This window comes from Ambystoma mexicanum, chromosome 6p, assembly GCF_040938575.1.
Source record: "Ambystoma mexicanum isolate Mex_15411 chromosome 6p, UKY_AmexF1_1, whole genome shotgun sequence".
In the NCBI taxonomy this organism is placed as follows: Eukaryota; Metazoa; Chordata; class Amphibia; order Caudata; family Ambystomatidae; genus Ambystoma; species Ambystoma mexicanum.
The window spans coordinates 1,031,521,314-1,031,542,894 of record NC_090935.1 but is presented as its reverse complement, the minus strand read 5'-3'; the positions used below and the strand labels follow the sequence as shown (position 1 = coordinate 1,031,542,894).

Sequence of the window (21,581 nt, the reverse complement as noted above, 5' to 3'; positions counted from 1 at the left end):
GTTCAATCTTGCTTGGAGGTGGCCTTGCCTCCTTGGCCTCCTTGGCGATGCCGCTGAGATCTTCCTTGCTCCCCGTCGTAACGGGACACAATCGCTAAGGGGTTGGCTGCCTTAATTGTCATTGCTGCCGGCGAGATGACCCGTCGCCCATTGGCGTCCAATTTCTTACCCTCGCCGTCAGGTGGGGAAGTAGAGGTTGAAGCTGTCGCCCCCGCCGCCTTCTTCTTGGCCGCCGCTGAGACGACCAAATCCAGCGTAGGTTGAGCCCTGAGGCACAAAGGGGCGGCGTCGGAGACACGGTACTTCTTTTCGTACCTGTCCCTCTTTGCAGGCTTTCATGGACGGGTTCTTCAGGATCGCAAGTCCCTCGTCCCAGATATCGTCGAGTAACTGTACCACGAGGACCGTCTTTCTCTTGGCCTCTCGCCGTTGATAGAGGAAACCCTCCTTCTGTTCCTCGGGGCAGAGCTGGAAGAGCTCGGAAGACCTGGTGATAATGGTGTGAAAGGAGCCAATTTCGTCGGGCGGGGAAGCCGAGGGGGTGGTGATGGAAGGTCCGTCCCGTCGTCACCACCATCGTCATCCGTCCCCGTCGTCGTATCCATCGCCGTGTCATCCCTGGGGTCCGGTGAGGGGGATGAGGGCTCCACGGGTCGTGGGGGTATGAAGGGCAGGGAGGGATGAACTCTCCTCCACTTGTTCGGAGGGCTTCCCGACGGGCCCCGATTCTGGATCGTGGTAATCTCGTCCTTATCTCCGTGCATAAGGTTTGGATTGCCATCAAAATGGCCACCAAGTTGTCCTGAGGCTCGGGCAATGACTGCGACGGGAGGGAAGGCTGCTCCTCCACTGGGGCCTTGTCGGCACCACTGTCTCTTTCTTCGACCACCTCTTCGGGATCCCTCCCGTGGGATCGTACCTTCTCGAACCTCTCGTTGAGGTTCTTCACGGTTTCCACCAGTTCCTCAGAGACTGAATCCGTGTCCGTAATGGCCACCGCCCCCCCCTCTTTTTCAACCAGGGTCTTCACGGGGGTCTTGTCGATGGGCTGGAAAGAGGATTCCCTCCGCGGTGGCAGGGAAACTCTGGCCCGATGTCGCCTCCACAGGCTTCGCCAGGGTCACCGGGACTCCCTCGATAGAGGCCTTAGCTGGGTGAATCAAGGCCTTCACCACCTTGGGCGCGCTTGAGGCCTTCACCTTGGGGGGAGGGTCACTGCCTCGCTCCCCCTCGGCTGAATCCTTCGAGATCGACCGGGGCCTCTCCAGAAGCTTACCCGGGTTCTCGGATTTCCTCTTCCCCAAACCGGAGCGTTGGCTCGTGGGTGATGGTGCCGGGGAAGGCGCGCCCTGCCTGGCAGCCGAAGAGCCGACCGTTCGGCGCTCCCGGTGCCCGCGGACTCGCAGTGCTTAGCCTTCTCCACGGTCCACAGTCCTTCTCCACGTGCGTCTTGTCCTCATGAAGGCAGTAGAGACATCTCGAATGCTCGTCCTTGAAAACATTCTGTAACCCGCATCCAGGGCAGTTCCTGAACAGCTTGGATCCTGGTGTCGAGCTTCCCTTGTCCTGGGCCATGTCCATGGTAGGCCTCAGATCTTCTGGAATCCTCCAAGAAGCGTAACTCAAGGAAAACTTCACCCTTGAGGGGCGTAGAAAATTCTGAATTGGGTCCCCGTTGATCAGAAGTAGAACGGTGGAGCTTGAGGCTCGATTTAACTGAAAAATGAGAATATCTCTTTGAAAAAGGTGCGAAAACGCAGTAAAAGCTCGAGAGCTATAGCACGAGGACTCCCAACACTTGAACGTGCGGTAAAAATCTGAGGATGGCTGCCAGGGGAGGGGCTTAGGGAGAGGGCAGTCATTGGCTAGGGGCAGTATAACCCAGAGACAAGTGATTGGTTACTACTAAGAAAGACAGTTCAGAAACGAAACTGATACTGATTTTTTTCTTTACCAAGGATTCCAAGCCTAACGACGGGGAATATTCATGAGCATGTGAATCCATGCCAGACCCCATGCTGGAGAACTCTAGAAAGACTTCCTGAGCCATTTCCCACTCATGGGAGACTGCGCTCTGCCTGCTCAGAGCGTCCGCCGCAGTGTTCTCCTCTCCAGCCAGATAATCTGCTGCTAGGGAGATTCCTTCTTGAATTGTCCCGAACCAGAGTTGCAGCACCTCTGCACAGTGGTAGTGACCACACACCACCTCTCTTATTGAGGTAATGCATGGCCACCGTGTTGGCCGTCTTATCAGGACATTCTTCCCCCGTACAGATGGCAGGAAACCCTTCAGCGTTAGCCTGTTTGCTCTCAGCTCCAAAAGACTGATGTGTAGTTTCAATGACGGATGATGGTCAGATCGTTGGCGGGAGAACCCGACCCTGTGAGGGAAGCGTCTGTCACTACAGTGACCTCTGGCCATGGCTTTCAAAAAGGTTCTCCCTTCATGAGGTTTTCCTCGCAGGCCCGCCACAGAAGAGCCTGTGAGACCGGGACCGAAACCTGAAGGCGATCCAACATCTTCCCTGAGAATTGGGACCATTGAGTCCTGAGCGCCCATTGAAAGTACATCATTCTCAGACAGGCCCCTGGCACCTGAAAAATGCAGGATGCCATGAGGTCGAGCAACCTTAAGAATTTGAAGGCCGGAAGACTCTGGGCATTCTGAAATGTGATTACCATCTGGAGAATGTTCCGAGCCCTCACCTTGGGTGGCGAGCAATTCCCCAAGGACGTGTCTAAGACAGCCCTGATGTACTGGAGTTGTTGGGAAGGTGTCATATGGGACTTCTTGAAATTGAGGGAGAAGCCCAGTCTGTGAAGGGAGTGACAGGTAGAGTTGAGATGATGCAAGGCGTGTTCAGAAAAAACGTGACCTGATCACCAATCGTCCAGGTTGGGGTACACGTGAACCGCGCCCCCAGCCCCCGACTCTCCTGAGATGCGCTGCCACTACTACCATCTGTTTGGTGAATACCCTCGGGGCGGAGGTCAACCCGAATGGCAGGACTCAAAACTGAATGCGAGCCGCCAACGGCGAACCTCAGGGATTTCCTGTGCTTGAGATGGATCGGCACATAAAAATCCTGAAGGTCCAATGACACCAACCAATCCTGAAGTTAGAGGGCCTGAAGATTCTGAGAAAGAGTGACCATCTTGAATTTGTCCTTCCTCAGGAACTTGTTCAAGTATCTCAAGTCCAAGATGGGTCCCAGTCCCCCGTCCTTTTTGGGAATAAAAAAATAAGGGGAGTACCAGCCCTTGTTCATCTCCACGACAGGCACTGGTTTTATAGCACCTTTCTCTAGCAAGGTCAATATTTCCTGCACAAGGAGCGGATCTGATACACTCAAAGAGTGTACTCCCGGTAGATGGTCCTTAAGGCAGTACCCGTGGGCTATTGTTTCCAGAGCCCAAGGTTCCAAAGTAATGGCTCGCCATTCTTCTAGATGCTTAGACAACCTGCCCACTACGGTGAGCTGTGACCAAAGGCCTCAGAGCGGTTTTGAAGCAGCAGTAGCAAAGCCTGATGGCAAAGAGGCTGCTGCTTGAGCGGCTTTGGCACCTCTACCTCGTCCACCACGAGGAAACTTACGTTGGCCTCTTTGACTAGCCGTTCCTCTCGCACTTCCAAATGAGGAGTAGTAACAAAAGGATTTACACCGCCATTGCTGGCCGCTAGGGCGAAAAGGCTGAGGCTGCCGGACAGCAGCGCCCAAGGACTTGAGGTCTGCAGCTTCTCAAGGCTCTCGTCAGCCTTGCTGCCAAAAAGGTGAGACCCGTCAATCATGTTCAGAAGTCGAGCCTGCAGATGCGGTGCAAAACCCGACTTTCGCAACCACGCAAATCTGCATATTATGGTGCTCGTAGCCATGGACCCACTGACCCTGTCCGCAACATCCAACCCAGACTGAAGGGATTCACACATGGCTTCCATGCCGTCCTTAAGAGCTAGGAAGCCCTTCCTTTCATCCTCTTCGGGAATATGCTCCGCCGCCATGGATATGCAATCCCACAGAGTACGAAAATCTTGCCAAAGCACAAGAGGAGTTGGCCACCTTCAGCACCATACTCCCAGCTGAAAATACCTTGCGTGCAAATCCATGCAAGTGCTTATCGTCCCTATCCCGAGGGATGGTAGGGTACGCAGCCTGTTTCGAGGTAGCCATGGCTTCCTGGGCCACCAGACTCTCAGGAGTGGGGTGAGATGACAGATAGCCGGGGACGCTACTGGAGGGGTGGTATTTTTGAGTCAGAGACTTGTTCACTGCCGGATTAGTCTACGTGGTTTCTCAATTTGTAGCCACCCGGTTCTGTAGAGCCACATGAAATGGCAATTTGGGGTCTGTAGGAGGACCCTGATGCAAAATGTCCGTAAGATCACTCATCATAGCGGGAAGTAGGCCTGGCCCAGCCCAAATACTCCACCACTCTCAACATAAGACGTCAGTAAGAAGAATTGACATGCTCACCAAGCTCAGGTCGGCCGAACTCCAGCTAAGGAGAAATGTCAATACCATTGGCATTATGCAAGGAATCACAAAGATCCTGCATACGACTCTCCTCCGAGATGAGGCATTCTGGCTCATTAGGGGTCCTAAACTGGAGACCAAAAGGAGCCTCACCCTCATCAGAGTGTTCCTCCTCCTCAAAAAATGGAGATGAGGGACTTAAAGTCTTTCTTTGGCAGTGGAGTACACCTTTTCTCAGGAACCACAGCCAGAGACTTCTGAGTCGACTTGTACACCACCTTCTTAGGCGGTTCCACCGGTGCCAGGGGCTGAACTTGTACATTTGGCCCAAACGGCGTCGGCAACAGCTCCGAAGGCATCGAGGGCCTGATCGGGGTGGAGGACCAAATAGGCAATATAGGCTGGCGTGGCTCCGAAAGCTTTGGTGGCTTTGATGACTTCAATGGTATCTAGGATTTGGACGGTTTTGATGAAGACTAAGACGGAGTGCGACCTCGCTTCATGTCTCGAGCGATCCTTATGAAGCTTGTCCGAACGAGGCCTCGAAGGCTCCCGATGAGAATCTCGCCATTTACCTGGGCTCGAGGTCGCGCGAGTATCCGGCTGAAAACGTTCCCTGCCGGCTGCTCGAGGTCGCGCGAGTATCCGGCTGAAAACGTTCCCTGCCGGCTTCAACAGAAGGCACGGATGGGGCTTTGCCCTGTTCAGAAATGTCAAGCATTATTACCCGGAAAGCTTCCCACTCCGCGGGCATCAAATGTTTGGACGGGTAACTCACCATCTCAGGGGTGCCACCTGATGAGGAAGGCCACCAGCGGTGCCTTCGCCGAACGCTTCGATGAGGACGAGTTGAGGGAACCACTCCTGGACATTGAGCACTTGGCTTTCTTCCTCTGAGAAGAGTCACCACTCGACTCATCGGTCGAAGGCCCAGCAGGTCGGGACTTATGGGGCTTGGCCACCATGCTTACCTTGAGTTTCTCCTTTCGTTCTCGCAAGACCTTCCCAGTCATCGACTGGCACTTGGAGCACGTATCCGTATCATGGCCCCGCGCCGAGGCACCAAAGGCAGATACGAGGTGTCAGAGTGGAAGACGAAGACTTACCGAAGAAAATCTTCATAGCAAACACTAGAAAAGTATGAGGCGTGGCGAGTTTCGGGAAGCAAACAAGTTTGCGGAAAAAAACAGAACTGAGGCTACGGGCGCCGTGCGTGCTACTTAGAACATCTGATGAGGTGACCCTTAACTGAGGCCTTCGAGGGACATCGACCCGACACCATTGACGCAGGGCGCCCTATGCCGAATAATTACTGAAGCAGCCAAGCGGGGCACACTACCTGTCAAAGATGAGGAATACGTTGGAGGACACAATCCATTCAAAATATCTTCATTTGTAATGGGAGAGAAAGGAGAGCTGGAGGTAATCGGGGGAAGAGTAGATGGAGGGGGTGATGCTGGTTTAAGAGACAAAGAAGAGTCAATAGCAAGGCCGAGAGATGCCACCTGGGAGGAGAAAAAGGAGGCTATATCGGAGGAAGATGGAGAAGAATTAAGTGAATGGTCCAAAGTTGGAGGGGAAAGAAGATGAGAAAGCGTTTGAAAGAGGTGTTGTGGGTGAGCTGACTGAGCATGTAGGACATCTGAGAAATAAGATTGTTCAGCGGCTAGAAGACAATATGAGATGTGATATGATGAATAGGAATTAAAGTCGTCATTTTTAGAGTGAAGCCATCGCTTTTCGAGTCGGCGTAAAGCACGTCGCATTGACTGCAGATGGGTGGAAAGCCAAGCTTGAGAAGGTTTACGGGATGGATGAAAAGGAAAGGCAGGAGTCGAGAAGGTAGAATAAGAAGGTAGGACAGCAGTGCAGGTGGAGCCAAATAAAGGAGTATTAAAGTTGCGCAAGTCACGCCGCAAAAGTGAGAGCAGGAAGAGACTGGTAATGTGGGAGGTTTGGGGAGAATACAGACAAGAAAGATCGTGATCAGAGAGATAAACAGGGAGAGATGACGCATCAGAAATGGACCGAGAGGAAGAAGCGAAAATCAAATCAAGATGAGACCCTGAAATATGTGAAGGGGGGTGACAACAGTAGAAAGGAAATAAGAGTCCAGAATGGCAAGAAATGGAAGGGAAGCGTGGGTAGATGCAAGATGAAGATTAAAGTCACCTAAGAGTGCAAGAGGAGTGGTCAATGGAAGGATAGTGGAGAGAAGATTGTCAATATCATCCCAAAATGAAATAATGCCTGGCAGCGATAAAAAAAGAATGAGATAGAATAAGGTTTAGAAAAAGTGGTGAAAGAGTACTCAAAGAAAGAAAACGTGGGAAGTGGAGTTGATGAGGTGAGACGGCAACATAGTTTGTACAATATAGTATACCTATTCCTCCGCCATGACCAGAGGTTCTTGGAGTATGACAAAAAGAGGTATCTGTGGTAGTTAAGGAAGCAGTCTTATAAGCAGACTCCTCATGATTTAGCACCATTAGTTATTTCAAAGTTAGACATCTCTACCATGAAGACCTAGCACAAGTGCCCCAGAAAGTACAAATAAGGTTTACAGACAGTGGGGAAAAGTTGTTGCAGGGTCATTAGCGAATGAAAAGGACCTACATTGAGTACTTTAGGTCAAAGAAATTAAAGCAATAATTAAACGGTTTCCTTTGCAATTCTAAAAATATAAAGCTTGTCGACAAAATACTTGTACGCTGGAGTATGGAGAAACCTCTCAATTGTTGCATTTTTGCTTGTACTACAAAACATTTATATCGCAGTAATACCTTTCTCCAGACTGGAAACTAGGCTGGGTCGCAAGGAGAAAACATTGCAAACAGTCGCTCTCATGTTATGCTCAATCCTTTGGTACTCAATCCAGGGGGCATTCTGGACTGCTTCAAGTCTCCCTCCGTTTAGAAAAGAACTGAAGACCTGGTTTTTCCAAAACCTTGGTGTAACCTAGATTCTGGCCATCTTGTGCACTCCCCCATTCATATATTGTACTATGATAATGATAACTAATTTTTATTTAATGACTTAATACATTCTTGCTACCACTGTTTTCCTTTATGACCTGTACAGCACTCCATTGATCCCAAGCTAGGTTTGTGCTATGTGATAAATCTGGTCAATTCATACCTTCTCCCCAGAAGGGAGCCACCGCCTGTGAGATTAGGGAGGTGAGCCCGCTCCCCAAAACCCTGCTTAGGGGGTCTGGGCAAGTGGCTGCATTGGGAGTGACTGCCCCTCTTGAGGACTGGGACTCGCATCCTGGAATACATTGTCTGCCTATATGGGAATTGGAAAAACCTATTTTACTACGGTTTTGACTCAAACAGTTACATTCCTTCCATCTCTTTGGCTTCAGGTAATGCTAGATTTCATCTAAATGCCATAGTCAAATAAGAATGACGCTCTTTTTGCTCATGATGACGTACATGAACCCAGGAGGAGCTGTGAATGGTGGAGAAACTTCTGTATAGGGGGGACAATGATTCTTGCGCAGAGGCGAGCCTCTGTAGAAGAGAGAGGCTGGATGAGCCGAGCTACACTTCACCGTGGATCTTGCAGGAGCGGGCAGAGCGAGTCAAATGCTAGCGGGTAGGCCAGGAGGCTTGCGTCCTGTCTGAGAAACCCAGGTTGGCAAAGGAGGCACAAATGAAGAAGCACCAGTTTCCTCTGGTGTAGCGACCACAGGGAAGCCGTGGTGGGCTGTGGGGCCTGGGTCCTGGTAATGGATGCCAAGACCAGAACACTGGGGTGTACCCAAATACCAGAGTCAGACGCCAGAAGGACATTAGCTGCAAAGATAAGCAGCAACAGGGAAGCAAACGCTCCAAGGGAGAGACTTCAGCTGAGAGGTCTGATCCCTTTGCATCAAGGCTGGGAATCCGACAAGGTTACGGAAACCTGAGAAGCCCAAAGCGGGCAAGCGCCTCATGTGAATTACATTGATTGAGAGAAGTCTGCCACAGAACCGCAGGCCTTCAATGAGTCAAGAGCCACAAAATTTCCATAAAGAGAACTGTGTTAAGAAGGCACCATACATGGGATATTTCCTATTGACCAGCAAAACCGCAAGAAGGGTGTGAACTGTCTTACCATATTGACACACTTGAATCGAAGGACAAGCCATCCAAGTGATTGGGCCATGTAGAAGCTGAAGATGAAGGCCATTGCTCCAGCCTCTCATTTTAGTTAAGTTTTCGAAAGTGGTAGGGCCAGATTAGTTGGATAGGATTTTGTACTAAGGACCGTTTTCTTTTGATAAGCACCATTAGTTTCAGTTTCTAGGTAGAGAACCTACCGCAGCGATAGGGCAAGCTAGGAGTTTTCTTTTACTTTTAATAAACACCCTTGACACATGTCAGTCGTTAATCCGAGTCCTTCTGGTTCGTTACAGCTATAAAAAATATATTTAAATAATTGCAAATAATCACTAGGTGATTTAAAGCAGTGACCTAGCATGGCTCATTTGATCAATCCTATTAAAATGCATATAATATTCTACTTGCATGTACATTAACAAGTACAGGAAGGTCAACATGTTGGACTGAGAGGCCAGCACAGTGCTATTAATTTCATGGGCACAGCAAAAGCTGTAGTAATACTGAAGACGTGGTTAGAATTTCACTTGCAACTGAATATTTAATACATCTTGCAACCCAGGTCAAACATTCAATTATTTACTTAACCTGACCTTTAATAAAGTCTATGCAACAAGGACGAAAATACTCGTCCTTAGCACTCAGTTTCTTTATGTATCATTCAGGCATCCAAGTTAACACAAACTTAATCAGAGCATAACTGTGCCCTATATTTAAATCTCAGTAACTGCATGAAAAAGTAAAAACACAAAAAACAGTTTTTAACCGACTTTTTTACTTTCAGCATGTGGAGCACATTTAAGCCTGTGATAGATATGATATGGCATTTATAACGCGCCTATACACAAGTGTTTCAAGGTGATGAAAACCTCTGCTAGACACTTAAGGAATTCCTCGTGCATTAAAATTCAAAGTATAAGCTGCAAGGGAACAACTGGAAAATGAATAGTGTGTGTACAGATTCCAAATACATGTTTCAACTGTTTTGTTGGTCAAAAAGCTAACCCCATTATACAGATGCAATTCATTTCAATGTATACAAGTAACATGGGACATTTTAAGGATTCAAGCAAAATTATTTTTATTCCACAGCAAGTATAGCATATAACTAAAAAGGTTGAATAAAACTTACACAAACACAATGTCTCCTCTTTTCGAGTAGGCAGGAATGGCGCTGGCGATGGTAGCAAACCCATATGAATAGATGATCGCCTCCTCTGTCCTTGTGAATTTAGCTAGCCTTTGTTCCAATTCTAAATGGACGTCTGTAAAAAGATTAAATACATTCTAAATGGGGCCCATAGTTGAGTTGCACTAGCAGAATGATGACCAAAGTGTGTCATTGATGCAGCAGTTGGTACTTAAGGTCAAAGGGGAAACTCAAGTTCTAACGGCTAGTAAACAAAAATATGGTGCCGATAGCTCTTTGATTTACTACAGTTTTATGTCCTCGATAGCACTTGCAGAAACTTGCATTGTTCATATTGGAAGCACACAGTAAAATAAGATTCCACGTACAAATCCGTTATCAAGCAGAGGATCAAGATGGCAGCGTTTCAGACGCCCTGGTTCACACAAGCAAATACGAATGTTTAGAAGTCCACAAGTGCAGAAATGGCATTCAGTAAACTACTGCTCTCCAACAACGATATATTTATCATAATAGACCTATATATAAGCACAGAAGGTGGTGAGATAGCTCAGCAAGTTCAGCTCTCGTGTGACTGGTACGAATCCCGCCAGGCTTGTTCCACCCCTTCATCTAGGTCTAAAATGAAGAGTCGGTTCCATGTCATTTCATAGACGGTAATTTCTTCATGGTAATTTACTATGAAGTAATTACTTCGAAATTTTACTTTGAATTTCTTTATTTTGTTTCATTTTGGGGGTTCCCCCATTCCCAGTCTTCCCCTCCCTTACTACCCCTCTCCAAAACCCTCCCCACTCCCTTTGTACCCCTTAACTCTTAGCTATCCGTATTTTTGAAGTCATTACTTTGTATTAAATCACCACAAAGTAATTACTGTCGATGAATGAACAGAATACCCAAAAGTCAATAGAGAAGTCAGTTTACAGTGTATGCAACATAAATAGTGAATATTACTGCTCTTCCAGATATGCACCTAGATTTGGCAAATATTTTAAGCGCTTACAGTGAGGAATACTACACCATTTATATTATTCAGCTAAAAAGATAAACATCTTATTGTGAAGAGACAAACTGACCGAATAGGAAAACTAATTTCACGATCAAGCAAAGACAGAAAAGGAACTGGAAATCGGAATCCAACTACACAGACTTCGAAAGATATTACAATAACTGGGAGGTAGGTGGGGTGGATTTGAAACCTTTTGGTTGTGCTGTGGAATTTTATAATTGATCTTATCAAGTTACCAACTCAGATGACACCAGACCTTTCAAATTCTAAACTTCACACCCTTACTTGCAACCCCATAGCTGCATACCCGTTGTAAAGGGCTCTGTTGCTTCTCAGGAAGGTTCTACCTGAAAACATCCCATAACCCATACATGGATCCAATAAACAGCCAATATTTAGATAGCTTTTTTATTGAATTTATTATATACGTGTTTTAATGGCCAGCAAAATATAACAGTTTATCAGTGAAGCGAGGATATAGCCAGAACTCCCCCTGCCTTGCAGACCACTCCCATACTTAGTTGATCTTGCTTCTAATATGGCCGTTAGGCTTTACAGTTTAAACCTGACAATTTCCCCTTCCTATACAGTCTTAACAATCTCCTGCCCCAGCAGACCTCAGAGGGTGGCTTAGGTGCTCCTTCATTTGCATGCATGTTTACTTAATGCTGCGCTCTAAAACCATATTGTAGCATTTCATAGGTGTGAGCTATGTTGCAATAGCATTCCTCTCATGAACTGCATGTAGCTAGGTCTCTTTAACCATCTACCATAGTAAAGGCCACTTTTGCATATCCAGCACAACTGCTTTCCCAGAACAACTACCAAGCTAAAGAACAGAAATGTTAATTTAGGAAGTCAAGCTAAAAGGTTATCACCTTAGGCCCTGTGAAAATGGCTATTTGCAGCATCTACGGTGCGTCACTCACAACCAACTCCCAAAGTCCTATTACTGGCAGGTATTCTCAAATTATATAACATAATGTTGTGCTAGTGCTGCTGCAATTCATCCATTATGTGTAGTATGTAGGATTGTATTTCTAAATATCACCTTTTTGCTTGAGTTTAGCTCCTGAATTGGCTTTCAAAAGGATTGTGTATGTTATATCTCACTCTCAATTTCAATGTAACGAATAGTGGTTTTCATGCTATTAAGGTAAAGGCACCTTTACCTTATATGGTCAGTCATAATTGTTAAACGAGATATAACTTAGGACATGTAACTGAAGTTAGTAAACATTCCGGTAAATAAACATGTTTTGGTTCTGACACCAACTGTATGTATAAACATGGTGTGCCCTCATGCCATATTTAGAAGTGCATCTTGCGGTTGTCACCATGTCTGTAACAAAGCAAACATTTTTACAGGCTCCCAGGAGATACGGAATCTTCACCAGGTTCCACTGTATATATCTGTGACCAACTCTCCAGATGCCGAGAGTCATCTGCAGGGCTTCTTTCTTTTATGAAAAGAAATGCTTTTTTGAGGAAACTCAACTTGGCTTTTGGAGGTTCCTCACTTCAGAACGGCGACCAGCTAAAAACGTCTAGACGCCCTCCTGCACTCCACTGCTGTTCCCCTGGATGCTCTTCACTGCCTGCCCTTGCCCATTTCTCAGTGGCAGTACTTCCAGACATTCAGCACTGCTGTTACCACAAACAAGTTCTTCTCTCTGAGATTGCGGCCCCTTCGCCTTCCTTTATATCGAGTGCCCATTGCCGCCTCCTGGGCACCCTCCAAAGACTTCTTCATGCAAGGACACACCAGCGGCTGTGCTGTGCCCATTGACCCTCTGCTAGCAATGGCGTGACCCGCTTCTCCAGCATCTTCAAAGGACACCAAACTGGCCCTTCCTCTCGCCTCCGTTCAAACAGTGTTGGGGGTCCTCCGTTAGCGGAGAGGACCTCCTCCCATCTACGCAACCACCTGATCTCCGCGCTCGCAGATGCTGCAAACCAAGCTTCTCTCTTCTCTCAGCCGAATATCCACATGGCCATCTATGTCTGTGCAAGAATGGTTCTGCAGTTCTCCCGCTCCGGTTCGATTTCACTGCAGGACCCACAGTCTTTTTTCAACACATCTTCTGCTACCAGTGCTTTCATAATACAGCGCATACAAACTCCATCCTACTCCACCATTATTGCCCCCCCCCTATCATCCTGGTATGACTTTAGGATTGGATACTGCTGCGTTCCACCCTGTTCGTGATGCACTTGAACTGCCTCCACTTTTGCTCCGTTGTGTGTGCTCTCCCAAGTGTTATACTTCAGTAATGGTTTACTGCTTGTTACAGTGTAATTCAATTAATGTAACCCACTGTTAATCTGTTCATGCTGCAAATGCAATTTTCTGTTAGGCAGTTCCTTTGCACCTTTCCTCTACTCACCCTTTGCTTAAACTCACAAGGTTCCAATTTTACTTTTTTCTGCCACAAGCAAGAACGCACCCAGCTACACTGATCTGCATGCCCCACCCCAATCAAACATTGAGCATCACTGTTGGATTACTTTTCAGCTAGGTCATGGCCGTCACTGCACTCCGCTCCCAAGTTAGGTGAGCTGCACCCTGTGTTTTCTACCCACATTTGATTGTGTGTTGATAACCTTTTTCTAACAATCACCAACCAGCTCACTATGGCACTTTGTCTTCGGGCTTCACTGCTTAAAAGTTGTTTGTCTTGAACTCGGTGCTTCCCCTTACATTTTATTGTGTGCTCATTTAACCACTCCCCGAGCAACAATGACAAACATACCCCCTCACGTTCTTCAAAATACGGGGGAACGCACAATTCTTTGGGAGACACAGAGAGATGACTTTTTGGACTATGTCACTGCCATCCATGGCCCAAACTTGAACATAGAAAGGCGCAGAGCGCTTCTCGTGCATTGCTTGGGCTATGAGGGCAGAAGAATTCTAAAGAGTCTCCCCGAATTAACTTCCTTCACGCAAGCAGCTGCCAAAGGGCCAGATGTACCCACTCCATATGAGATCATTCTAAAAAAACGTGATCAATGTTATGAAAAGCGAATAAGCATTGTACTACAACACTATCACTTCAGCACAAGAGAACAAGCAAAGCATGCATCCATTGAATCATTCATTACAATATTCAGAGAATTGACCAATACCTGTAATTTTGGTCCATCATACGATGAGCGCTTATGTGATCAATGTATGCTTAAGGTTAAAGAATTGAAAATTAGGAAGGAACTATGGGCAAAGGGTGACCCCAGACATTGCCAAACGAATTGAACATACGATGGCATGTGTCAGCTAGAAAACAAATAGATTAAAGATTCCATTTGCACTATATCTCCACCAGACCCAAAGAAATGTGTCAAGAAGAAGAAAATCACCATTAGGACTGAGGAAAAGAAGAGACTGGCCCCAAACCCCCCCCCCCTCCTCCAAGAAATATTTCAGGTGTGGCAGCTCCTCACATTTACCGAATAATGCATCTTGCCCCGCCACTCAATGCACAATGTGGGAAATGCGGAAGAAAAGGTCCCTTCACCAAATGCTGCCACAGCCCGGGCAATAAAGTTGCAAAAGAGATTAATGTAATAATGAAAATGAAGCTTCAGAAGGACAATCTGCTGAAGGCGTCTTCTGGTGTCACATGGTCAGTATGTAATGTTGGATGTAGTAAACCGCACTCAATAGTAATGGTAAATGAAACCCCAGTCAAAATGCTAATTGACTCTGGCTTTGACCACACAAAATTAACAGAGACCTGGTAGTTCAAGTTTGTCAGTGTCAGTTTAAGACCATCACATGTTGGCGGGGTCAAGAATTACTATGTCAGGATGGTTTCATGCAATTTTAAAAAGCAAAAGGGTAAAATCACGAAAAGCAAAATATATGTTTCTGACAAAGGGGGTGGTCTTCTGTATTGGTTTCAGCAACGGGAAATGGGATGGAATATCAACCCGAAAGTTCAAGGGTGTGTCCCAACCATATCTACAACTCCAGAAGAAAACATAAAACATGTATTCAGAGAACAACTTGGTGGCCTTAAAGGCAAATGTCATAGGATTAAGTTGAAGGGATGTATCCCTATTATTGCAAAAGCAAGATGTGTTTCCATTGGGCTAAGAGATGAAGTCACTAAAGATATCAACCAATTAATTGAAAGCGACATTATTGAACACACAGAGGCGGCTGAATGGTGCTCCGCAGTGGTAGTGCCCGCCTCTGTGTAGATCTCAGGGCACTGAATAAATGTGTAGTAGTAGACCGCTTTCCCTTGCCAAATATTGGGTAAATGGTCAGCCCCAGAGAAGGCGCTAATGTGTGCTCCATCCTTGATCTGGCCTCTGCTTATCATCAGATATTGTTAAACCCGAAATGCAGAAGTCTCACCACTTTCATTACACAAGATGGAACTTTTCAGTTCAAGAGAATGCCTTTCATTCTAATATTAGCTGCTGCATTCTTCTAGAGAATGATGAAAGAAATACTGGGTGACATTCCAAGGGTATCGTTTTACCAAGATGACATTTTAGAAATGGGATCCTCCACAAATAAATCGCGATAAACTCAAGATAGTTAAGAAAATTAGGTGGTGTTGGACATGCCCTACAAAAATCCAAATGTTTCAGAACATCAGGCATCGATTACCTGGGCCAACAGTTATCACATAAAGGGGGTATCCCCTTGAGAAGGTTTGGTTTAATCTATATTATAAGCATCACCACCAAAATGCAGACAAGAAGTCATGTAATTTCTGGGGCTTGTAGAGTATTTTTCAAAGTTCATCAGGAATTGTTCAGATAAAAGCTTCAATATTAAGAGCCTATGTAAAAAGGGGCAAAAGTGGAACACAGCATGTGAAAATGTGTTTGCTAAGATAACGAGGTAGATTGTCAATGCCCCATCCCCTCACTGTTTGACCCTAACAAAGACACTTGCATTTGGACTGATGCCAGCAGTATACATTTAGTAGCAGTATTCATGCAAGCCATTAAACATGGTGACAGAATCCTTGCTTTTGCCTCTAGGGCTCTCAAAGATGGTGACCAGAGATACTCTCATTGAGAAAGGGACCCTGTCTGTGGTATGGGCTACAAAGAAATTCAGAAAATTCTTACGGGGAAGTAAGTTTACCATTGTTACTGATCATAAACCGTTAGTCTCAGTATTTATGCCTAAAGGCCTGTAAGGCATCTCAAGCAGAATAATGAATTTGGTAACATCCATACAAGGTCATGAGTGTTATTAACCACGCGTCCACTAAAGAAAATGTTATAGCAGACTATCTCCAGATTTCGTGTTAAAACCTGTGATGAAGATGTAGAAGAGCCAGTACAAGAGGTATTTTGGGTATGTGTTGAGTCTATAACTCAGGAGGAAAGGGAGAATAGTATTAATGATTACCTTGAACTTAAAAATATAAAATAACATGTTCGTAATAAATGGGGGGTAAACACCTGACAAAGGACTAGGAGATTTCATAGAATAAAAGATGAGCTCAGCTTAGCAGGTATACATGTTTTGAGAGCAGGGAGGTTTATCCCCCGAAGCGGCATTAGGAAAAAAACTCACTGACTTGGCTCACGAAAGCCACATGGGCATGTCCAGAACCAAAGGGATGCTCCATGCAGATTTTTGGTGCCCAGGACTTGATATGGATGTTGAGAATCTAATAGAAAATTGCATCACATGTTCCTTATCAGACAAAGTTCTGAAAACATACGTACAACCTCTAAGACCAATAGAATTGCCTAACACTCCATCTAGAGAAGGCAGGAAAAGGTATGTGATAGTGATGGTTGATCTATATTCTAAATGGGTAGCTGCACGCTCAGTATTTGAGGCAGATTCTAAAGCAGTAACAACATTTATGGATGATATATTTCAAAGAGGGCATTCACAAGAAAGTTCTCATGGACAATGGTGTTCAGTACACGTTCAAACTCATGAAGACATTTTTATCCAATATCGGCATAGAACATAAATCAACATTTCATCACGTTACAAATGGGATAGTGCAGAGGTTCTACATAACATGAATGTAACATATTCGCATGTCATTTCAGGGTGTTAGAAAATGGGAGGATGACCTAGATAAACTTGCAATAACATAGTTTGACACCACAAACACAAAAGCTAGGCAGCAAAAATCAACACAAGATTATCAAGGGTAGAACATGGTGATCAAGTATGAGTTTGTAGACCAGTAGGTGTACTAAGTTGTTGGATGATGTAGTCATACTAAATCATGGGTGGACTTGGAATAAAAGCAGAACAGCAACTCAAACCAATTAAATTGCATATAGAGGAAGGGAGGTGTGATATATCGCACTAATTTTCAATGCAATTAATAGGCGTTTGCATGATATTGAGGTAAAGGCACTTTTACCTCATATGGTCAGTAAGAACTTAAATGAGATGCAACTCAAGACTTGCAACTGATCTTAGTAAATTTGTGATGCTATTACCATAATTGGCCATAACTATTGTGGTAAATAAACATGTTTTGGTTCTGACACAAACTGTATGTATAAACATGTTGTGCCCTCATGCCATATTTAAAAATGCATCTTGCAGGTTGTTGCCACGTCTTTGACAAATATCAACAAACATGTTTATAGTCTCCCAGGAGATATATGGAATCTTCACAAAGTTCCACTGGGATAGATATATATATGAAAATAAATGCTTTTTGAGGAAACTCATCTTTGGTCCTGGAGGTTCTTCACTTCAGTATAGTAAGCCAATCTGCGTTCACGGGTGGCTTGCCATGTCCCTAATGGTCAATCACTCCTTTCATTTACTGCTACTCCCACTTGTGCATATTTCAGTCTGGTTCTCAGACTGTCCAGCCTTAGCCTCAGAGTATGTCGGGTAGACCCAAAAACCGCACCAAAAGGGCTCAATGAGTGCATGGCTTGCAAGAAAATCTAAAGTTTAATTACACGCAAATATGGCCGGAGTGTCAGTCAGCCCTGTAGAACTGAAAACAAACTATGCTCGACACACCTACATCTTTTATAGCATAGAACCACACATTAGCACAAGTAAAATACATCAGATACAACATAATATGTTCCCCATTGGCCAACACCTATACAAAAATCTAAACATTCCCTATAGTTAATATCCCCATTGGTCGTGCATATCTAAATACAACCCCCTTGCAAGATAACCTAATTGTGAAGTCAACACAAAACACTGTTTTGATTGGTTCATTATACGCAGGTAAATTGTTTCAATAATGTATTATCCTTATTGGTCAAGACAACTTCGGACAACTCGTGATTTGCATACCTCCGAGAGGACCCAATCGGGGAGCTAGTGAGAACAATGAGATCAACCCAGCCTGGTAATACAATGGCTTCCTCATTAGATCAGACAATTTGGCACTCCCAGATGGCTCATTTGACCTTGCAGCTGCTTTGGCAACACCTCTTGCGACTCTGAACACATTGCACCCCAAACATGCCTCCTGCTCCATCTCTCTTGGGAACAAGATGCTTTATAAAAACCACAGTCGCGGGGGGTGCTAGTGAGCTCAGCCAAGAAGGGCACAAGTCTGTGAGCTGAGCAATGCTGGTGTTTCATGGCCCGCTGATGCTTTCAAGAAGTGCATTTACACTGGGTGAACTTTCAGTGCAAAATGGTGTAGAACCTGAAGTCCTATTTATAGGGAGGCAGAGATATTAGCAGCGCACTACTGATACCCTCAAACCACAGACCCGTTCAGCAGAAGTAGAGCCCTGGGCGGCATGCACAGTGAAGATGGCCTGGCGGTGAACTGACTGGTGCGTTTGCGCTCGGCTAGGATCCCTGCAAATCAACGGGCTCACTCTCACCAGTGTTACGGGAGGCTCAGCCCTGGCTCTCTACGAGCTGCACAGCCGCTGCAGAGATCAGGAACCATCTCTGGCACTCACCATCGTGAGGCAAGCCGTCGGCATTCACAGAGTTGGACTGCAGCGTACCAGGCGGTGGTGCGAATAACTAAACGGCACAAGCCCGGGAAGCATCGGCAAAGGAGCGCCTCTCAGCAGCTTACGTGGCGGTGAGCAGGAAAGAACAGGAGTACCCACGAGGAAGAGGGCCAACACTGCTCCAGGTCCAGGTCTCTGCAACCACTATATTTCGGCTGCGAGCTGCAGGCACATATTCACCAGCTAACGCAGCTTGTCTATACAGGGAGCCTGGGGCAGCTGCGTTGCAGAGGAAAGCATGCCATGATCCCTGTTGTGCTGGCATTTGAGTGCTCGCCGAGAATATCAAGAGAAGCCCATGAAGTGGTGATCAAGGTGGAGAAGCCCTAGGGTGACCTGGGGGCTTCACAAGGAATTGGGAGTGGCACTGCACCTTTGAGTTGGGGATTTGGCCTCCTCTATCCTGGATTGTCTGTCAGAGAGGGGCATTGATGGATGAACAGTGCTTGACCCTGCAGAATGAATTATAAGGCATGCTCTGGTGGAGCTGCCACCTTTCCAGGTGTGCAAGCAAGGTGGCAGGGTGTAGCTGAGGTGACCCACATCTTATGGTGGTACAACATCCTTTCATCGCGGGGCGTTTTTTTTGGGGGGTTAGAAAATTAGATATATGGGATGTGGGTGTTTGGTAATAGATAAAACTGAAAAGGACTGGGTGTTGGAGGAGGGGGACCCCCCCCAAAAAGAATGTAAAAAAGAATTTGATGGGTTTTTCCATAAAGAAATTCACTGTAAAAAACCCTGCGAAAAAACATCCTGCGATGAAATGACATGGAACCCTACATGTACAATGGATGATTGAGACCACAGGGGCTGCGATCACACAGACTCGACAGCGGATTGCCATTCAGACTACAGCAGAAGGGGAGGGCCCTGAAAGGAGAACATCATATCAGTCCTTGCAGGCTGTCCTGCACCAGCAGCACTGACGTGAATACATTTGCTCAACTGGGAGTGTCGTGCTAGTCCGACCAGGATTGTGCCTGGGATTCAGAGACGGGAATATCCCTGTAATAGTGACGTTGTGCTGCTGGACCAGATGGGTGTACATACATGATGCGGAAAGAGCCCAATGAAACAACGCAGAGTATGGCAGAGATAGCACTGGGTTTCCAATGAAGGCGTGATGTCTGGGACGACTGCCGTGAAAAGCAGAGGTCTCCCATGAAATTAACTAGTAAGCTACAGGAATTGTGCTGGGAATGGAAGCTGAACGATATTTGGGGGACTAGGCACAGGGATGAAAAAGGGTATACGTTTATCTAATCGGTCCATTCATCTGTGTCTTTTATTTCAGAAAGAATTACAGGGTGTGGAGAGGAGGTCAATATATTGGCACGCACAATGTCGGAACACACACCAGTCATGATGGTGCTCAATGTGCTGGGGCGAATGGGTGAGAGACCGGCCGGGATGTTTAAGAGTGAGGGTTTGACTGACACCGTGTATTCAACAGGGATTGTCAAGTTATTGATAATTTTTTTGCTGAAAATGTAGGCTCAGTCGCTTCGAATGGAGTGCTGTGGGAATCTTTTAAAAAGGTATGGTACGAGAAGAATGTATTACAAAAGGAGTTTGGGATTCTGAAATTGATTCAGAACAAAATGGTGGACAGTGGCGCACATTCAAAGCCTACAGGTGGAAAAACCAGAGGGCGTTTCACAACCTAGTGCCCGGGGATCCCATACTCGGGTGGCCAGGGAAGGGCCATCTCTTGTGGAACACGACCCTGGGGGTGGACAAGCAAGGGAGGATCACCTGGGTAGGGGGTCCTCGGGGAGTGGGGGATAAGCACCCAATGGTGAGATATGGTATCCCTTTTTCCACAACCCATCTAACCCCATCCCTGTTTATTTTATGGGATAATACTACTACCATAATTCCTCCCCATTTTGTCTTGACAAAATTACTGCACCAAGGAAGATAAGGAATGAGGTCAGAAGGACTTGCATGGGCCCTGTCCCTGTAATGAGGCCAGGCAGAGTCAGGCACGTAGCTCTAATAATATATACTCTCCCAGTGAAAATAAAAGGTGGTGCGCAAAGACACTTTGGGCGAGGCTGGGTACGAGATGGAACAGGTCTTCCGAGGCTGATGCAAACCAGGCTGTAAGAGTTGAAAGGCCAACAGGCTGATCAACAATTGAGATGATCGAGAGAAAGCAAGGAAAGATTACCAAGCTTTCAGAAAGCTGTGAGTGTTCGAAAAGCAGAGCCGAGCGAGCAGAGGAAAGAAGCCTTCAAGCTGCCAGGAAATGGCCCGCAACCCTCCCAGATGAACTGCAGCGTTGGAGAGGAGCAGAGGCAGCATTTGTAACAGCCTTGAACTGCAAGAAAAAGATGAAGGACATTCATTTAACACATCTGGTGAGTTATTGACGGCAACAAAAGTCCAGTTGATGTTAAAGGGAAAGTGACTGATATGAAAGTTGAAGGTTGCGCGTGTGCCAATAAAACGCAAATGAGGAAGAGCAATTGTTAAAAGAAAAAAGATGCAAAGTAGCAGAGTGGTCCTACGAGAGAAAGTCGCACATTCGAAAGTCTGTGTGAAATGTTATTAACTTTTGAACGATATAACAAGCAGAGATCAAAGGAAAGAAAGTTGAATAAGAGGAAAATAAAATATGTGCATTGTGAAACATGCCAAGAGGGCAAAAGTAAAATAGGAGAACTTTTGAAAAGGCCAAGAAGGCAAGTGAAAGAATAAGAACTATAAGTACCAAGAGGCATTGGTTCTGCAAGAAAAATTGTGAATTGAAGCAATATGGAATGAGGCTGAAGTGGTCATAAAGAGGTTTATGTAAATTCCTTGCAGTTTCGAACGTCTTTGACAGTGAAAGATCTTAGCTAAAACTTGGGTCTTAGCTAAAACTTGGGAAAGGGAACCCCCCA

General features: G+C 46.0%; 1 protein-coding gene across 1 annotated transcript in view; it reads right to left on the bottom strand.

Moving 5' to 3' along the window:
* SPTLC1 (serine palmitoyltransferase long chain base subunit 1) overlaps positions 1–21,581 on the bottom strand; it is a 1,178,456-nt gene that overhangs the window by 730,804 nt on the left and 426,071 nt on the right. Inside the window, exon 6 of the mRNA XM_069625635.1 lies at positions 9,711–9,843. Within this exon, the coding sequence (XP_069481736.1) occupies positions 9,711–9,843 (133 nt within the window). The remainder of the gene's footprint in view (positions 1–9,710; positions 9,844–21,581) is intronic.